The sequence below is a fragment of the Perna viridis genome, chromosome 4 (genome assembly GCF_037379345.1).
Source record: "Perna viridis isolate PV_CMFRI_1.1 ecotype Kerala chromosome 4, ASM3737934v1, whole genome shotgun sequence".
Taxonomy (NCBI): Eukaryota; Metazoa; Mollusca; class Bivalvia; order Mytilida; family Mytilidae; genus Perna; species Perna viridis.
The window spans coordinates 47,915,983-47,936,415 of record NC_142448.1 but is presented as its reverse complement, the minus strand read 5'-3'; the positions used below and the strand labels follow the sequence as shown (position 1 = coordinate 47,936,415).

The 20,433-nt window shown below is 32.3% G+C and overlaps 1 protein-coding gene and 1 long non-coding RNA gene across 2 annotated transcripts; one reads left to right on the top strand and one right to left on the bottom strand.

Moving 5' to 3' along the window:
* Window positions 1–223: 223 nt before the first annotated feature.
* Window positions 224–2,860, bottom strand: LOC148620338 (uncharacterized). Its single transcript, XR_015921782.1, has 4 exons — window positions 2,687–2,860; window positions 1,477–1,543; window positions 708–781; window positions 224–372 (listed from the first exon to the last, which is right to left on the bottom strand). It is a non-coding gene; the product is annotated as an uncharacterized LOC148620338 (long non-coding RNA).
* A 1,448-nt stretch (window positions 2,861–4,308) lies between these two features.
* On the top strand, window positions 4,309–20,168 carry LOC148620337 (uncharacterized). The gene is made up of 11 exons (XM_088581136.1): window positions 4,309–4,427; window positions 10,461–10,965; window positions 12,310–12,465; window positions 12,950–13,073; window positions 13,526–13,667; window positions 14,159–14,227; window positions 15,435–15,912; window positions 16,914–17,066; window positions 17,639–17,765; window positions 18,531–18,720; window positions 20,072–20,168. Exons 1-11 carry the CDS (start codon window positions 4,367–4,369, stop codon window positions 20,137–20,139), a joined length of 2,073 nt encoding a protein of 690 aa, XP_088437262.1. The 5' UTR covers window positions 4,309–4,366; the 3' UTR covers window positions 20,140–20,168.
* The last annotated feature ends 265 nt before the right edge of the window (window positions 20,169–20,433 follow it).

Genomic DNA, 20,433 nt, shown 5'->3' with positions numbered 1-20,433 from the left:
AATGCATTTTTGTGCAGTATGAATAAAAAAGCTGAATGACTAAAAGAGAGAGGTTTTTTGTATTGTTTTGGGATGTTTTTGAAATTTTTAATCTTTTATAGCTTTGAAATGAAATCACTTTGAAAATTCACTTATCAACCACAAATGTATAACAATGAAATAGAAAAAAATATTCAAAGACACTCTGACTATAAATATGCTGTTTAAGAATATAAACTTAGAATGCTGTATGAGCAGTACTTTTATCTTAGTATTTAAATAAATTATAAAAATTCTAATGGAAGTCTAAATTCAGGTCCATAATCAGCTTTTTGGCACTTCTTTTTCTTCTTGGTCAGCTTCAACCCATGAAACATGCTTCATTTCTCGTCTCTGTAGAATAAAACAAGTAAAAATCTTTATGCAAACAAAATATATAAAATATTTTACAATACCATTTTATTTGTAATCAAAGTGATCTTATTTTTTCTTACTTGATATATGTTCATTTCTAATATCAACAGCTGACATTACTTGCAATCAGACATCTAAAAGATAACATGAACAGACAAACAGACACACATATAAAGTGCTTTCCATATAAGTTCGTGGCAGCACTTTTGATTCATTGTGCAAAGTACGAAGAACAGATGGACGGACACCAGTATGCCATAATATGTCCCGTCTCAAAAAGCAGGAGTACAAAAATTCTGGAGAACAGTGTATACCTGATATGATAAGCTATCAAGTTTGCATATACTGAATTAGTCATTCACCATAGAGGCAAGCAGGTGGCTGGTTCCTGAAATGGTGAAAAACAAATCTGCATGATAATACATATGGTACCTTTGAATTTAGTTGAATTAATTTGTATTGCAAGCATCCTTAAAGCAGATATCTTGTAATGTACATAAGTAACATTCAATGTTAAGTCCAACATCAACATGCTGGGGGTAAGTTTAATCAAAATTAATTAAGAGATTGTGGAGAAAGCTGTCGTTGAACTTTCAAAAAATGTAACAAGTTTAGTGTAGTCTGAGTTGCTCATTTGCTTTTGTTACTTTGTGTGTATGATTTTAGTTACTTTATGTTCTTTGTTGTGTATGTCTGTTTTCCATGTCTGGTCTTTGTCTATGAATTACATTCCTTTGATTGCCGCTATTACATTGGTTCCCTTGATTATCTTTGAAACACAAGGTATGTCAGTGGTGCAAAGATAAGAGCTTAAATAATAATGGTCCAGTTCAACTATAATTTTAGAATATTACTTGACAAACTCTATTTGCAATTGAATATTCACACAATAAAGATATTTGTTTTTGGCTTAATCATATAACAAAAGCATCTGTATACAAAAAGAGATATCTCCTGATAGCAAGTAATAGTGATTTTTACCAGAACTTAACATCTAGCTACAGCTTGTTTATCTTGCCTCAGACATAGTTGGTTTAATACTTAATTTTCTTAATTTAATTAAGTTCTTTATATGTCACTCACCTTTTACGAGTCATTACTAAGAATCCTTTCATGCATCCTCTAATCTCTCTTGAGCAACATAGAGCACCTTCAAAACAAAATTATACTTATTATGCATTAATTCAAAATTAGATAACTTTCAGATTCTGTATATAGACAGTAAAATGGAGTTATAAACATGTAACTGAAACAGGGGCTGCACTGGCTTCCAAAATTCTGTCACCAATTTTTTTTTAATCAATGTTCAGAAATAAGAGCAAAAAGTGGTGCCAAAAAATTTTTCCAATGTTTTAAAATATGACAGTACTAATTCCACTGATGAAATTCTATGAGAAGAAAAAATGAAATCAGTACAACTTATATGCCATATATATACAATTTCCAAATCGTAACACAATTTCTCTTCAAACACAAGAAATCTTACACCCCAATTCCCACTAATGAAAACTTGCATCCAATCTTCAGTGTGTGATGGACAGGTTGAAAAACTAAACTAGTATTTTTATATTTAAAATCCTAAAATCGAAACTCTGTACTACATTTGGGTCTAAAAGCACTGAATATATTATGGTTTCAAATGATCATATTTATATTGTTAATTTCAAATTTAAAGCCTTTCTGAATTGTTAAAACAGAAGATTAACAACATAAACATGTTACATTTGTACCCATAACTATCCATATCTATATTTTAACAAAAAAAAAAAAACAAAAAAAAACATTTGTACTGTACCTTATGTGAGACAGTACCTACCTCTATCTAATTTGTCTTACTGCGTGCACAGATAAACGTATGGAACATATACAAAATGTATTATTCCAGCATTCAAAAATGGTCATTGCTTATACTGTTTTAGTCACATTTTTCACTCGATATTTATTCCATCAATTGTAGAAGAATTACCATTGCAGTACATAAATAAAAATCATTGCTTAAAATATGCAAACTATAATGTTTGGCTCTGCCACATTTTCCCAAAAAATGGCAAAATATTGAAAAAAAAATCCAACAAAAAAGGGGGGGTCTAATCCAGACCATACCCTTTAAAAAGCCATCATGTTTACATGGTTTTAGTAAACATTATCTGGAAGTGAGACGTGCTGTTGTTGTCCAGTACATGCAGCCCCACTTGTAGCAGTAAAATGGTTATGACTGAGTGATCCTTTAACTCGCGTTTATTTCCGTTTAGTAAACGACAATATCGAATACTCGGAAATGAATGATACTAACCTGTTTCTATTTTGGAAAGAACGAGTTTAAAATATTAATTGCATCCAAGATTTTGAAAGCAGTGAAAATCCTTATTCTCGCGTGCTTATTCTCATGCGAAGAGTTTCTCAATGAGTTTGGAAATACAGGGGAAAGAAACGAATTATGGTGTAATGTGACAAGTTATGATTTGACCACGGACCAAAAGGTAACAACACATGGAAACGTTCTATCGTGCATCACATTTCGCACTCCTAGTATTTTAATCGTAAGTACTTTTTTATCAGGCTTTCTAAAAATCAGACAGCACGTCAAAAACCAACCCAATTTAATTTTATTTCTTGTTTAGAAACAGTTACTGATCACATAATCGTAGTTTTTTATTTGTTTGTTGCGCTAAATAGAGAAAAAGTATGTACAAAAATGTAGATTGTAAATGAAATTTGCACAGAAGCATCGTTTGTTTGGTAGGTTTTCTTCACCGTGAATTACTTTTTATCCAACATGAATCACTTTTCCATTAGCAGTGTCTGAATTTTATGTTGACTGGTACTTAACATTTGATCTAAACGGAACCTTTCAGGGTTCTCCTAAGTGTTATTTGTACAAATTTGTTGTTGAATTTGTACCAAGTCTGCAAAAATATTTAACAAAACGGACTTATTACAAAAAATGCCTTACTAGATGTAAACTAAGATAATCATCACATTCCTTGTTTGTTGAAACTGGGGGTTACTATGGTACAGAGATGTCAAATAGATAATGTGCTTTGTGCACAATGAAAAGTGTCGAGGATGAATTTCATTTTGTATCGAGTTGTGACGCCAGTATGTCTAGCCTTATTATTTTAGAAGCCCTTCCTCTTTCATAATATAGTACATGCATATATTTCAAAACCACTGGAAATTTCAAGGTGATGCGTAATTTATGTAGGTTCCTTGTCCATGTATTTACAGTCTTAACTTAATTACTTTAATTATGATTTTGTATTTGCATTTGTAACGTACATTAACTTCTGTTCAGGTGTTAGAATACTGGGATATGTACTGTTGTTTGTTGTAACATTGTACTGGTGAGCATGATTGCCTTACTTAACTTATACAGATATTGATTTGAATTGATCTTTACAATGAATTTAAAAAATCAAAATCTGCAGTCAAAATGTATACGTAAACTCAAATTTTCGTTTATTACGAGAAAATTACTACAGGTATTAACAGCTCAATATTCCGTTTTACTGTTAATTAAGTACAATTTGTCACTGTAAATTGACACCTTTTATAACATTTTCTGAAAAGGACGGAAATTTCCGTAAAACTGTGTTCATGAATCCAATGTTTGATTAATAATAATAATACCTTTGAACAATTTTACTTAATCAAAACACGTGTATACATGTACAATCTCAACAAATAATGAACGACTGCATAATTTTGTTGTCTGTCCGTGTTTTTTTATATATATTTAAAACATCAGCAGCTTTTATTGTTTCTTTTTGTGTTTTATTTTGGATCGATTCAGAAAAAGATGTTGAACACGATCGATATTTTTGTAGGATGAAATTAGAATAAAAATATTAACGCTGCATCTGTCGTTTCAATATTTTATAATCATAGATATTATATATAAATACTATCAATGTTAGTGAAATCTTGAAGACGCACTGAGGCGTTAGAAGCTAACTTTTGATGCGGTTTTATAATGAACTTTTATTTGCTAATTAGCTGTTATTTTATCAGTAACTTTATGCAATGCTCAGCAGGTAAGGTCTTCAGAATACTTAAAATGTAATGGAACATTTCAAGAATGTTTAATTGAATAAACATAGCGCTATCCTGAAAGAAAAAGGATACAGGCATTTAAATATAAATAAGTATGAGACATTATTATTTTTATTTTTATTATTGTTATTATTATTATTATTATTATATTTGTTGACTTAATTGAATAAATAATTACTTTTTATCAAAATAAGGTTAATATTAAGACTAGACTGAATGCCCTTACTACTAGCAATGAAGCCCCTATTTTGTTTTAAATCTGAAAATGACAAAAAAATTTTAATAATACGTTCATGGCAAATGCAGAGGTAAATACGGAAAAAGTACATGTATGTTACTCAATACATATACATTTATTTAAAGTTACTAACGATGAGGAGACTATCATTTTTTTATCTTAAAGATTAAAGATACATCGGACCAATAACTAAGCCAATACGGAAAACCTTATAAATTAATACTATAGTCATGCCGTTATGATGCTTTACGGAAGATACGTTCTGTGTAGAAAGAACTGTATTCACGGAGAAGATATGCATGTGATATTCACAAACAAAATGATAATGACAAGCGTTAAGAAATCATTTGTTTATGAGGGCTTTGATACATCGTAAAAAGTCTTTTTTTCAGATATATTAAATACTAACAAGGAAATAACAATTTCTTTTTGAATTGTTTGCGTTAATATGTTTTATGTTTTTCTCAAGGAGCGAGGGGGCGGGGGGGGTGTGTCGTGTCTAGGGTAATTTCTTTTCATTTTCTCTTTTTTTTTGTGTGATGCTTTCGTGATGGGACTAATTTGTTGCACCAATGATAAAGATATAACGAGTTCAACAAAAAATGCATTCATGCCGTTATAAGTTGCTGATATTTTAGTTATTTTTTTAACCGGTGCACCTGGTCCATGCTCCCAGTTTTTAGTGGAGTCCGAGGTGTCATCCTGGTTTGCCCACTTTTAATTACTAGTATAAATAAACATAAGGGGTTATGTTGTTTTAACAATTAAAGTCTATTTCTGAATTGTAGTATATGTTTTCCCTGTATTTTACCTGTAAAATCTTGTAAAAAACCTATAATTTACTATTGAATGGAGTGAAATATAAACATTTGAATAATAAATCTTTTGCAAACTCTTTAGAAATATGCGCAATTTTAATTTGTAAAATTTATACAATTTTGACCAAATACCTTAACATTTGCCAAAAATATGTACTTTATAATTAAATATATACACAAAATATTCAATTTTGTGCTTAATTTTAATATAAAAAAAAGCAAAACTTATACAATTTGGACCAAATAACTTAGAAATTTGCCAAAACATCTATGATTTTGATGAAAAGTCTTGAAAATGTTCAATAAAACATTCAGTTTTATGCTTAATTTTAATAGAAACTTTGCAAAATTTATACAATTTTGATGAAATACCTTAAAAATCCTAAAGTAAGTATGATTTTGATGAAATATTTTTGAATATGTTCAACAAAATATGAATTTTTAAAACTGATTATGACAAATAATACAGTTAAATGCATGGTACTTGTTAAAAAAAATAAAATTAATGATACTATTTAGAAATTATTTTAATATTTGCACTTTCTTTATTGTTTAACTGTGTAATTATATTATTTCATTTCATTTTAAAATTAAATAATATTATGAATTCAATTTATTAATCAATTTGAAAATTGAAACTGTTCAGTATCCAAGCTTAATAGTTGACATAATGTGAATACTATTCTGCATCCAAGCTAGGAGTTTCATGTCTGAACCACCAAAGCTATGCTTTTGAAGCAGGCCTTGTCAGCTTATCCAAGCTGTTAACTGTATTTAATTTGAACTCTTCTTACAAATTATCAGCATTATAAATAGGAAGTTGTTTTAGTTTTGCATCATTCAAAGCAAGTATGGCAAACGCGCAACTTCAACCACTTCAGTACGTCCAGAACAAGTCTGGCAGAGATAGTTTGGTCTTAGGAGGTCACCGTTTCAGAGTGAAGAATAGATGCAACGACAGAGTTTACTGGAGATGTACTCAGTGTTCATCGACTATGAGACAGCAACCAACAACGCAGCACGCACTGTCTTCCCAGGGGTCACCGTCAGAGGATGCTTCTTTCACTTTACACAGTGCATTTGGCGAAAGACACAGAAATGCGGACTTCAGACTTACTACAAGGAGAACAACGACATCACCCGACTTGTACGACGAGCAGCAGTTCTACCACTGGATCCACAGCACCTAGTTGAAGATGCATGGCTCAACGCACTCGAAGACATTGTAGAAGCTGACAACGTACCCGACACATCATTCACCGACTATGTGACCGAGTTTTGGGTTGAAAGACAACGCTTCCTATGGAACCACTACCAGACCGAAGGACCCCGTACCACTAACTACCTTGAATAATGGCACAAAAAGATCAAGAAGGAAGTCCAGCATGCCCACCCAAATATCTACCAGATCATAGAGTTACTACAGTCGACACAGGCAGTTACAGAATGCACCATCATCCAGTATGCAGCAGGAGGAGTTTGCCCACCAAAGAGACGCAGATACAGAGTCATCGACACCAGACTTCAGCAACTCAAAGAGAGGTACCAACAAGGACTCATCAACGTTGTAGACTACGCCGACGCAGCATCCCATCTCCTCCACTTGGATTAAAAGACTGTGATTTATAATTGATATTGTAAATATTGTGTGTCTTGTAATTTGTATATATTAACACTGTTTTTAATATATTCTGAAATATAATTTGCATAGTTTGTAAATTTTTGTTTTATTATGGTCTATATATATTGTAGTGCTTCATATATTTTGTTTTTAACATATGTATCTTTAATTTTGTTTCCATAATATAAATATGTATTATATGTGCTATTATATGTCTGATATGCAATATAATAGTTAAGATTACTTTCAATGTTGTTGCAGTCAAAATCAATTGTTAAAATTAATTGTAATTGACTTCAAATGAATTAAATATTAAAGATATAAAGATATGTTATTCATCTTTTTTTTGGATTTATACATTAAAAATAAACTATACAGTTAAACAAAAAATCCTCTATATACATGTACAAAGAAACATACATATATACCACCTTTCTATTTAGAACAGACTATAAAATTTTATGGTCAGTAAACCCTTTGTCTTTTTTGTTTATTTAACTAATTGGTAATTGGTATAATTAAATGTGGGCAAACCAGGATTAAACCTCGAGTCAGAGTTGCTCATTTACTTTTGTTACTTTGTATGTATGATTTTAGTTACTTTATGTTCTTTGTTGTGTGTGTCTGTTTTCCATGTCTGATCTTTGTCCCTGGATTACATTCTTTCGATTACCGCTATAACCTTGGTTCCCTTGATTACTCTTTAAACCATTGAATAATATGCAAATAAGTATCAGTACTTGTAAAAGTGTATGATTAAATGCAAAAAATAAAGACGAAACATGTGTTTAATTGAATATTATCCAACAAATATTATGTGAGCTATATTTCGTGTGTGTGCATTCAGGAGAAATGAAGTGATATTCGAAAATCATGAAATGTAAGATTATGAAAGTCATGATTTCATTGGGTACATTACTTGAAACATCTTTGGACCTTCACACATCAATTATGTTTACTTGTATAAACATCCGTCGTACAAAATTTCAAATCTATGGTCGGATTAACCATACGCAACCTAATAATTTTATGGAGTATTGACATTTCAACGCTCAACTACAGTAACTCTTATTTTGGCAATATTATGTACGAAAATCAAACTCCTTTGGGAAAATTGTGTGTATTTTGCTTCCACTACGCTGGCGCTCCATACTTAAAACATTATTCTTGTGTACTCAGCATTTGGAATGAAGGTATCCCCTCTGTTAATCATATAAATATAAAACTTTTAAACACGCGTTCAAGTGTACATTATACGGACATCTGTAATATTCTTATTTATACTACTTGGAATTACGGAAGACGGGGAGGGGCATATACTCTATTTTCAAATTTTATTGATCAATGGATTAGGAATGCTTTGGGGTTATGCAAATCAAATTTGGCCCTGTAAGCGAGATTTGTTTTTTTTAAAACAGTCACATATTTATGAATATTTTAGGCATCTTTGTTGATAAAATGCGTAATTTGAAAGAGTAATCAAGGGAACCGAGGTTATAACGGTAATCAAAAGAATGTAATCCAGGGACAAAGACCAGACATGGAAAACAGACATACACAACAAAGAACATAAAGTAACTAAAATCATACATACAGAGTAACAAAAGCAAATGAGCAACTCGGACTCCACTAAAAACTGGGAGCATGGACCAGGTGCACCTGTAGGGTAAGCGTCATCTGCTTTTCTAGAAACACCCGCCGAGTTGCTCATAAAAAGTCAAGTCCGGGGTAGACCAGCGAGGAAAGGAAAACTGCGACCCGTTGAATAAATCAGTTTTCATGGTGCAGATGGATACACCATAACGATCCACGAGTTCATGATGACGACCATAAAACTTCTGTAGTGATGACTTCAATATTGTAGCAACATAACCCTGTTCCAGAAGCCTATTTGTTAGAGTTCTAGCACGATACAAAAAGTCTGCGTAGTTTTGGCAAGCTCTGGCATAACGTATGAGTTGTGATATGAACACTCCATACGCAGGTGCAGAAGGGATGTTGCCACAGATGAAAGGAAAGTTGATAATTCTGAATGAAAGTCATCACGTTTGTTGTAAAGTTTGGTCAATAGTTTTCCTTTACCATTGATTTCTAAGTTTAGGTCAAGATTTGAGGTTGACTTCACAGTGTCTGTAGTATCCTTTATCTCAAGTTCTTTTGGGTAGATGCGATGTATCAAATCCCCGAATTGTTTAAAGATAATACGTCATCTATATAGCGGAAACTGAGATTGAAGGAACTAGCCAAACGATATTCTTTTTTTCTGACCAGATCAGCTATAAAGTCAGCCTCATAAGAGTAAATGAATAGGTCAGCAAGTAAAGGAGCACAATTTGTTCCCATTGGAATGCCGACCGTTTGTTGAAAAACAGGTCCACCACACTGGACAAATATGTTGTCGATTACAAATTCCAGCATTTTGTAAACATCTTTCTCCGTATATTTGGAAGATGATTGGGAATTATTTCTTACAAAGTATGAGGAATCTCTACCAAGAACTATATATTTGTATAGAGGTGAAAGTTATGTTCTACTCAAATAGTACAAAACTTGATATTGATTATTCTGTCATCTCTCTTCCGATTTCGTTCCCACTCAGCCATTTAAAGTTGTTCTAAAATTAATCTTTATCGACATAAATACTAATTTTGAGTAAAATTCTTTTGGAAGTTTCAGAGTTAGAGGACATGGGGAATGTATTGCCTACCTGGAAATGCTTTCTTTCTTACATGAATCTAACGAGAATATATACGGTGAAAATTTCACAGACAACAACCCCTACGAGCTTAAACATGTCAGCTCAAGGCTTCCTATGACTCTTCGATCTATATCGGAACAAATAATACATAAATGGCTGTAACATTAACAGTATAATGGCAGCTTCATTTTCGTATACTCTGAAACTGCGGTTGAGAACCACACCAGTCTATGAAACATTAGCTAGATTCGATGAGTAAATACAAATCAAATCTTAGCTATTTATAAGATAGGGACGGTCAAAACATGACACCCGAATGTTTACGAAAATGACGAAATACAGCTTTTCAAGTCCGGACGATTCGCACCGAAGACATTTCGAACCATGACTGCCACAACCCACAATTCCTTACCAAAGCCGTACATTTCGGCCCATACGTATTTCTGACCATCACAATAAAAAAATGCATAAAGACAATAAAACCGTATATGACAACACATTTCACCATTTTGAAAGATAATTACAGGGCTGACAAAAATTTTGAAAGGACATAGGTGTTTCAATTCATATGTATTTTCCGGCAGCGTTAAACGTTTCACCTTCCTCATATTATTACTATATTATAATTCTTTTTTTCAGGGCGAGAAAAAAGAAACTACTATCGGTATCATCAACAACCAAGAGACCCAAATGTACTCAATTTGTTGGAACACGCTAACAGTGTTGATGCGGCAAACTGTCATAATCTCGATCCCACTAAGCTACACCTGGATCTGGAAATTAATTTTTCTGCTTTTAAAGACTATACGCTTTTACCACTCTATCTTTCTAACATGTTTACTAGAAATATTTCAGGAACTTTAGACCCGGTCCCAGATTTTCATTTTTATAACTTTGCAAGAACAGCCTTAATAGCCGGTTTACCTACCGTCTTTAGTGTTCCCCTCGCTTTTACACGTGGAGTCTTCCTACGTCATGACCTTTTTGCACCGGATGCTGTCAACAAAAATGGAACAATTATTACTGTCGATCTCTCTGATTCTTATGACTATACAAAAGCTGGTTCATTAGGAGAATGGTATACTGTCCATGCAAACAAGAAATTCGACAACGTAAAAAATGTAACTTCAACCACAATAGCCAGGTTAGATATTAACAACATGCATTCATGAATGTATCCATGTAGTATCCTTGTTAGGTAAATTGAAGAAGTATTAACTCATGTAACTTTGAACCATTCATTAACAACTAAAAGGCAGATTTCAAGTGAGTGTTTTGCTGCATATTCTGCTCATTTTTGTTGCTCGTTTATTTGTTTGTTCGTTTATTATTATTATTATTATTAAATTAAATCGAGTCTATTCTTTATCATATTGAGACTAATCATATATGAACGTTATTGGCGTTGGTGTAGTTACACTGCTCAATTTTCAAATTATTCAAGAGACAGGCTTATGGTTAACAGAACGAAAACTGTGAGTAAACATTACCTTGCGGACGATTTTTTATATTCTTTTTGTAAACGCACTTATTGTTTGTTTTCAAACAAGGCTTGCCATGAAGCAAATAACATTAAAAGAATTACCGCATTAAAAAATCAACCTTGCAACATTCAATCCATTTCCTCCCCATGTTTTGTTGTTAAAACCAGAGGGTACAATTTTCTGACACCATTGAATTGAGACTATCGTTTGTAGGGAAATAACTTATAGTAAAATTACCTGATTACACTATGTGTTCAGCTAAATGAAATGTAATTGAGGCTTAAGTTATACAACATTATTTTATAGATATCCGCATTTAGCACTTTTATTCTTTTTAAACTATGAAAGTACAATATTTATCGAAGTAGTCGAATTGGTACGATATATATTGGAAATTTATATTATTTACTAAGCAGAACAATGCTTGTAATGTGTCTATATTATTGCAAATCAAGACTATTTTAATGAATTCTTCTGACTTAAAACTTTTCCCTGCAGTGCAGTTTACCAGACAGTAGCTCGTTTAACATTTGTTGGAATAAGACATGCACATTTACAATTACTCGTGTATTTAATTATGTATATCATATCTGGCAACATATTGTGACTAATAAAACAAGATATGTATAAAATAATGACAAGAATGAAGTGAATTCAGTTTAACGCATGACTGTATTCCGTTGTCACATTATTGTATACGAAATAAAATCTTGCTTCCGTTATACTTTCTGTTGGTAATGTCTATAATTTATGCAGCAAATTACAATCAGGCAATGTTAAATGTGAAATATGCAAGCCCAACACCCACCGAATTGGACACTTTTTTTTCTTTCTTGAAAGATTTTCACAATTGAAAATGAATATACTCATTTTCATTCTTTTTTGCCCATGTTATTTCACTGATTTTTGTTGCTTATAATTATTATGTTTCTCCAAAAAGATTGTCAGTTAAAATTTAATATTTGAATCAATTTATCTATTCAACACATACTATTTTTTCCTAGTGACAATTCAACGACTACCAGGATACAAATTCATTTGACACCGTCTGACGGACGGTGGGTCAAACCATTCTTTGACTGTGGCGAGGTTAATGAGTGGTTAATTTCATACTCTACACCTCTACTCGGCAGGAAACCTACTGGTGAACACATTTTGCAGTAAGTTCTCAATGACATTAACAATGACCTTCAATTCAGAAAATTAAATATGTAGTACATAGAATTATTATAATGCTCTAATGGTTAAGAGAGGGGCAAAAAATAAGCATTTTAAAATTTTACTTATTACTGCTTGGAAGAAGAAATTATATTACATTTGCCAATATTTTGCAACTTGAGACTTGAGGTCATTTGAAACCTAATTCGGCGACTTTATATGCACATTTAAAACAAACTCTGGTCGAATCCAGAAATAATAGAATGGAGGGGGTGAAGGGTTTAATTAAGTATCTAGATAAATGTGATGTAATGATATTATTTGTTATTATTGCCAATCCTTTGCACAAAATAAACACAATTTTCCCCAAAAAATAATTTTTAAGGGGTTCTAACTTCGGAGCGCCCACATCCCGGACCGACTACTGACACACGTTTGTATTCAATATAGGAAATATTTTGAAGCTGGATATACTGTTTATTTTAGGGCTGTTGCTGCCATTGATATTCGTCTGTCTACCCTTGATATCAACCAATGTGATGGAGATAAACCGTCTGATGTTTTCTTTAATGCTTTTAGGGGGACCCATAAATGTCCGAGATTTACGAAGGAAAGTTATTTATTATACATATACATACAGACACAAGCTCCACACAGCTGAAGAAATTCATTCCGTTTCTTACTCATCGCTGCAAATAAGAATTTCAAATTTTCGGACACACTCCAAATCAAATGTCGAATATTTTGCGTAAAATCATTCATTTTTCCCGACTTTGCAAGATGTTTGCATTTCTGGGAGTTCCGGCCGCAGTGTCTACAATGATTTCAAACGGTAGATGCTGTTAGGAGCTTGATGTGTATTTGTTTCTTATTAAAACTGTTAGAATGATTTTGAATTTAATACAGTGTATTATGTATATACAGATCCTTGTAAAGACTTTTCTGTTCACATGGGACATTCTTGGATTCACTTTGTAACAAATCGGTTTTTTTACAACTCTTTACTTTTATCAGTATTCATTTCTGTCGTTTTAATATTCACCAAAACGTGTTTTGTTTCAGTGCATGTTTAATCCAGGGCATGGTTTTAGGCAAGGGGGTTATTCATGTGTTTGTAAGAATGGGGTCGAGTTGAGTAGCACAGATGTAGAACATGCCGAAACTTGGGAAATAAGGCACATGTGTTATATGAAAGAAAATGGCGGTAGGTAACACATTACTGTGCTGTAATAAATCATATATTCAAAGAAAATGAAAGATAAGAACAAAACTACCGGACTGATAAACTCTAAACATAGCCAAACGAATAACTGGAAAGTCTGTTTAACAAATGGCAATATCCGGGTAAAAAATGGAAAGTTTGAAGCCAAAACAACAGTTCTGATTTGGAACAGGCATTTCCGATAGAAATGTTGGGTTAAATACTGTGCTTGTTTTCATTGCTTGATAATATTTGCTTTAATGAATAAATATGATATTTCCTTGACCCAGTCATCATAATTAAGAAAAGAAATAAACTATATAACGTTAAAACCACTTGTTTTCGTAATCACATGTCTACCACTGAAAATTAATATCTTAAAACTAATTCGACGTAGTCAATTTATTGCTTTGGTTCTTTTTTGATAGCCCGATTATATATATATATATTTAAAATGTAATTTGAATATAAATAAGTTTATATTTATATTACAGCATATCATCATTATCACTATCCATCTACTCGATACATGCTTCACAAATGGAGGGAACCAGTTTTTATACGTATGTACCCTTTTTGTCATGATTCATGATGGACAATAATAAACTAATTAAAATGTGTAAATTATCTGAAGTTTTGTCTATGAGGGGTGGAACAATGTGTATTTCAAGAACACACACTGACTTTGATCACAATGCATTGCTACATGTATGTTGTTATATCGTTCATGTCTCGACCTCGAACTGACGCGTAAATACCATAACTGAAATATAAAGCTGAACCAATAAAAAAGTTTGGCTATAACTCATAATAGATAATTGACAACCATGAGTCACATGGACATCTCTAACTAAGTACAAGTCAGTTTGATTGTTAATAATTTCAACTTTGAAAACTGCAGACTAAAAATCAATTGATACAGAGCGATAAAAAGGTTTACATATAAAAGCCCCATATAAACCAAAATGAATTTCAAGGTTCTCTCACACTACACGTTGATGTACTCCCAAACAGAGTGAGGAAACGATCTCGGACCCACGTGGGATCTGGGAGTAGGCCAAAGTGTCAACACAGCAGTCCAGCGCTAGTAGGACATACTCTGATCGAGTTCTTTGGTCAGGTATCCCGAAGGATGGGCTCCGCCACCAAAATCAGTTGGTTCTACTAACCCTCTAACATCAACCGTGAGAGGACTGTATTGGTATTCCATGTCGTTAAAAAAAACCCAATCATAAAGGTGGTCTGGTATAGTGTAAACGTGCATACATAATTGCATGCATGATATGCAGATATACTTTGATATTCAGTGCTCATCTGTCTAGCCTGATTAAGCTACGAAAAACATTTATTAGACCATTCTTTAAAGACTTGTTAATGTTATGATACATGTATATAGGTACATGTATACGATCAAAGTAATGAAATATGATTATGCACTGTCTTCTATTGGATCACACGTTTCGTCTACAGCTTGAAACATCCTTATGGGCATAATAAAATATTTTGTAATAGATATGAAAGATGCACTCTGACAGGATGAGCTAATTTGTCGTCAATATTAACTTTTTTTTGTTTTGGTTTAATGACACAAATCATTTTTTAAATTTCAATCGTACGTAATTTTATACAAAAAAGTCATGTTTTAAAATTTTGTGATATTAAAACCGAGTGTTTGTAATAAATCATGATTGCTGACAACTCTTAAGTATGACTATTTCTATCACCACTTAAAAACTTCTAACACACACCGTAATTTCTTAAATATTATAGAAAACAGACAACAAAAGTTCATCGAAAGAAACCAATTGATGACAATGCTAGAAAAGATTCAGAATGTAAATGCTAAAAAGTGTGTACCGGGTACGAGTGAATCCCTGAACATTCAAATGGACTATTCACGATGGGAGCGATATACTATACTTGCTTTGTTCAACGCCAACTACATGTCAACCAGAATATTTCAAGAGGGTGGAGCATTAGGAAGTATCAGAGACAACTTATTTTTCCTGTTTACAAGAACTGCTGTTATAACAGGAATGCCAACTGACAAAGGGTCAACTATGGCTTTCAAGCCTGGTTTAATCCCTAGGCATAATTTGTTTGCTCCATATGCGATAAACCGAGATGGCGTAGTGGTTGATTTCGATCTGTCATTTTCGTATGACTATCAGCATGCAAATTGGTACACATCGCTAGCTTCGAAGGATTGGAAGAATGCTTCAACTATTTTCACGAGGACAAATATCAAGTTTGTATACATGTGTATTAGATATATTTCTTCATTTTGCAAATTGCAGAAGGTTTAAGGAAAATGTTACATCGGTATATAAAATACAAAAATACCAATCGTATAACACTTCTAATTTCGATATGCTGTACATGCTCTCATCAGCAGTATTCAAATAAAATACAAAGGAAGATCTTAATCCCATAAAATTGTATGTAAGATGTTTTCAAATCCAAATGTATCGATATAGGAAAAAAATCCAGCACCAAGAAATTCCACTATATACAATACAAGTATATAAGTCTTGTAAACAATTTTACACGTAGAATTACAAAATAAAATAATAAGAGAACTAAGAAACCACGATCGGACTTAATCATTTAACGTCTGGCGTGATTCCAAGTTAAATTTATGGACCACATCTTTTGTTTTGGGCTGCCTATTCATTTTTCTTGCCATATTAGTTTTTCAAGGTCATCCAACGGTTTCTGTCTTAATTGTAAGAAACTTTCCCGCGATATAATGTGCGGATATTTTCCCTAACGCATGACAAATATATATATATATATATATTTCATGCATGTCAAAAACCCACCAACTTCACTTTTATTTCTTGTTCAGAATTAGCTATGGGCAATAAAACCAGCCATAGTTTTTCATTTGGATGTTGCCCTTTTGAGATAAAATTTGTATAGATTTTTCATGAAATTAGCACTTTGCAAGAGTTATTGTCCTTGATTTGGTTTGATTTGGTTGATTTTAGTGGGAGGTTAAAGTGTAGCTTTCTGAAAACTACAGATCGAAATACAGAAAAGACTATAATCACATACAAATATAGCATATGTAGACCAAAAATGAATCATTTGTTCTGTAGGGTATTTTACACCATGAATCACTTAACCATAGGCAGTGTCTGAATTTTATATGGACTGGTATTCAAACTGTTATACAGAGAACCTATAGTACACGCACATTTGTAAGAAAATTGAATATAAAAATAGTAAATTTACTGTGATTTCTAGTGGCACATTTGAGGATATATTGAAACTATATGCGAGTCGAAGTGATGGACATTGGACAGAACCCTATTTTGACTGTGGACGGAGTGATGTTTGGATGGTTACGTTCTCTGCACCAATATTTGGCAGAGATGATAACAATAAACCAATATTTGAGTAGGTATTCATACAATTGATATATTACACATGTACATTACACAGATTTTTTGTGTGTGTTTCTGTGTGACTTTATGTACATTTATTTTAAAATAAAGTATTCAAGAAAACTGAAGTATGAAATGACTATAAACGGTATATCTTGGTTTTAAATCAAACATTGAATACATAACCATACACTAATTTCTGTGTTATAAAACACAATGTTATTTAAAAAAATAAGAATATTGTCTTAGTAATCTATTCACTAAAAAGTCATTCATCGCAATAAAGAATGACCTTCTACGCCATATATTGTATGCGTTAGAGAATAATATTCTATATTTATGTAAACGTGACGAGAACAAGCCATAATAAAATGGTTTTTTTTGTGATGAAATTTCACTTCATTTTACTATCATGTTGTTTTTGTCGCACTGATATCGTTGCATTGATTGGTCTTACGTAAATTAATGCAATACTTACTGACAAAAGCTAAAATGTACTTACTATAAAAATAGCATTATGTTTTTATCTTACTTAATTCTTACTGCATGGTATAAGACACAATGACTTCGATCATTTTTATTAAGGGGCGTAGCTGCAGCTGACATTGAGTTAACTGATACCGATTTCAACCAGTGTGATGACCATGGTGGTTCAGTTGATTCTTTTGAAAATTCCTTTAGCGGAAGTCATAAATGTCCTCGATCTACAAAGGTTAGATATATCTACTACATCTATATAAGTAGATTACTTTTTAATATTTTTTTTTCTTTTGTGAATGTGATTCTTTGTTTGTTTCAGTTGTGCTTTTGTGATTACCTTTCCTAGCTATTCTGTACTGATAACGTTGTATGTTTCTTTTTGTTTTGCACCTTATCTCAACAGTCTGGGTCGACAGTCTTCACTTTTAGAACTTTTTGCCAATGACCAAGGCTGTTAGTCCAAAAATTGGGCCTCATTTTCTTTAATTTGAAGCGTTTAATTAGTAATTTAATTTTACAGATATATATTCAGTTCACTTTTATCCTTTAAATGTGGCTATTGTTCACTGATTTGTTATTCCTATTTTATGTTTTGGCTGTACATGCTGTGTCTTTTGTTTGCATTCTATCATTGTATAATTGTATATTCCCTTATTAAATATTCGGTTTCGTTCTTCAATTTTTCTGTCTGCTGTTTCTTCATTTGCCTTTAATTATTTTGCCATTTTTATATGTTTGTAGATATGTTTTTTTTTTCTCTTTTGTCAGTTGGCTGTTGTCAATAGTTTACACGTACCTTTACATTCCAGTTCTTCTCTTGTATGTTAGATAAAATGTTAACCATTAGCATGACTACTTATCTTCGTGGATTATCTTAATACAGTTCCTCAGAAAAAATACGATACACAAGACATTTTAAGCAATTACCGGTAAAGCACAAATAAACTCGTTCAAAGTTGATACAATTATTACAGGATATTTTCATGTTTTTCAAAAGATGACTTATATTTTGAATGGTAAACTGCTACGCGTGTCATTCCAGTGTGTATTTCAACCCGGCTTTGGATTCAAACGAGGTGGTTATTCCTGTATCTGTCGTAATGGATATTTGATAAAAGGAGAACTTGTTGAAGGCAAGGATCAAAGTCTTATAGATCAGGCGCTTTTCTATTGTCTACCGAGACAGTGTAAGTCTTTAAGTCAGTCAATTGTCCATAGACTAAACATAGTCTATGTCTCTTATGGTACAAAAGAATAATCAAAGGGAACCAATGTTAAAAAATATTCAAAATAATATATTCCAAGATTAAAGACTAGACAGGGAAAATACACACAAACACAAAACATTAAACAATAGCAAAAATAACACAACTAAAGAAACATAAGTGTATGAGCAACACGAACTAGAACTGAACTAAAAACCTATGCATGTATCGAGTGCACCGGCAGTGTAGGCGTTCTTGGCTTTCTAGAAACACCCGCTGAGTTGATCATAAAATGTCACGTCTAGGATAGATGAAAGAGAAAAGTGATAGTAACTGTAAACGATGGACTCTTTCTTTTATGTGCAAACGCTATTGTTTATTTTTTTTAACAGCGAATTTTATAAAAAGCAATGCATTAAAGATATACAAATTCATCTACATTTGATGGTCGCATATTAACGTCCATAAAAGGCGTCGCTGATGAACTTAATTTGCAATACTTTGATATTCAAGTAGAGGATTAACGTTTATTGGTCTAGCCTAAATTGGTATACGAATAAATTATTTAACTTTAGTGGTGAATGGGAGGCAATCCTGGTGAAATAATTGCACAAACTATATATGTTAATGTTTAACAGTAATCTTTTCTTGGTAGTTACTCGTCATACTTCGTAAAAAGCGATTCCAAGCTATCATAAGGTATACATACGTTCAACATTCCATAGGTACATCTTGCCGTTAAATTTCAGAAATATAATTGCTTGCAGTATCCTTTCAGGATTTTTTTCGTTGAAAAATACCTTAACGGTATTTGAAATTTAATTTAAAAATATAGCATGATTAGGACATATTCTTGAAACAACTTCCTTTTTTTGGTTCGTCGTTGTTCTTAATAAAATTCCGATTGTAAAGACAGAGTGCCATTTACAAATGACTTTCAATTTGGTATTTAACTTTTTCGTGACACTGTCTTTTTGTTTCGTCAAGGTTGTCATACGTCTCTGGTGTTTTAAGTGTTTTGTTTTTATGGCAGAAAGCTGAGATCCTTTTTTGGAATAATTTGAACATGATCTGTTGTTCAATCGAAATGACTTAGAGGTTTGTTGTGCGTCAACATCTAGCTGCTGCATTTTCGGTTTTGCATCTAATTTTCTTATCTTAATTTTTAGTTTTGGAATTTAGAAGATCAGCATCGTTATTAAATGTGATTTTCTACTTAAGTCTTACGTACTCTTTAACGTCTTTGTATGCACTATTTTGGGTCTGTCGGTTATCCGTAGTCTATATGTACCTCATTCCTTCAGTCTGTCCATTATGAACTTGAATATTGCAGGGTACAGAAGACGATACAGAAACAGACGCAGATGTAGGAGACACAGACAACTTTATTCTTATAACTAATTTGTTAAATAAAACAAACTAAAATTTGACCTATCATCATATTTATTGCCAAATGCAGACAGTATAGTAAAGTGCTGTCCGCCATTATTTCTGAGTCTGTCAGTTTTTTTAACATCGTTTACAGCTATCTTTTGACCTTAGGAATTTAGAATTTTGGATTTAAATACTCTTCTTTGAAAAAAAAATGGGACATATATCCAGAAGAAAGTACAGAAATTTTACTAGCAGTATTGGCCTATATTGTTAATACTAACAAAATATGATTACGCACTGTGTAAAATTATACTTAATAAT

Bases quoted from the DNA above. Each gene is read 5' to 3' on its own strand.
- LOC148620337 (XM_088581136.1), top strand. From the start codon at position 4,367: ATGAACTTTTATTTGCTAATTAGCTGTTATTTTATCAGTAACTTTATG. The intron at 4,428-10,460 runs GTAAGGTCTTCA...TCTTTTTTTCAG, and splicing joins CTTTATGCAATGCTCAGCAG to GGCGAGAAAAAAGAAACTAC. The intron at 13,668-14,158 runs GTAGGTAACACA...TTTATATTACAG, and splicing joins TTATATGAAAGAAAATGGCG to CATATCATCATTATCACTAT.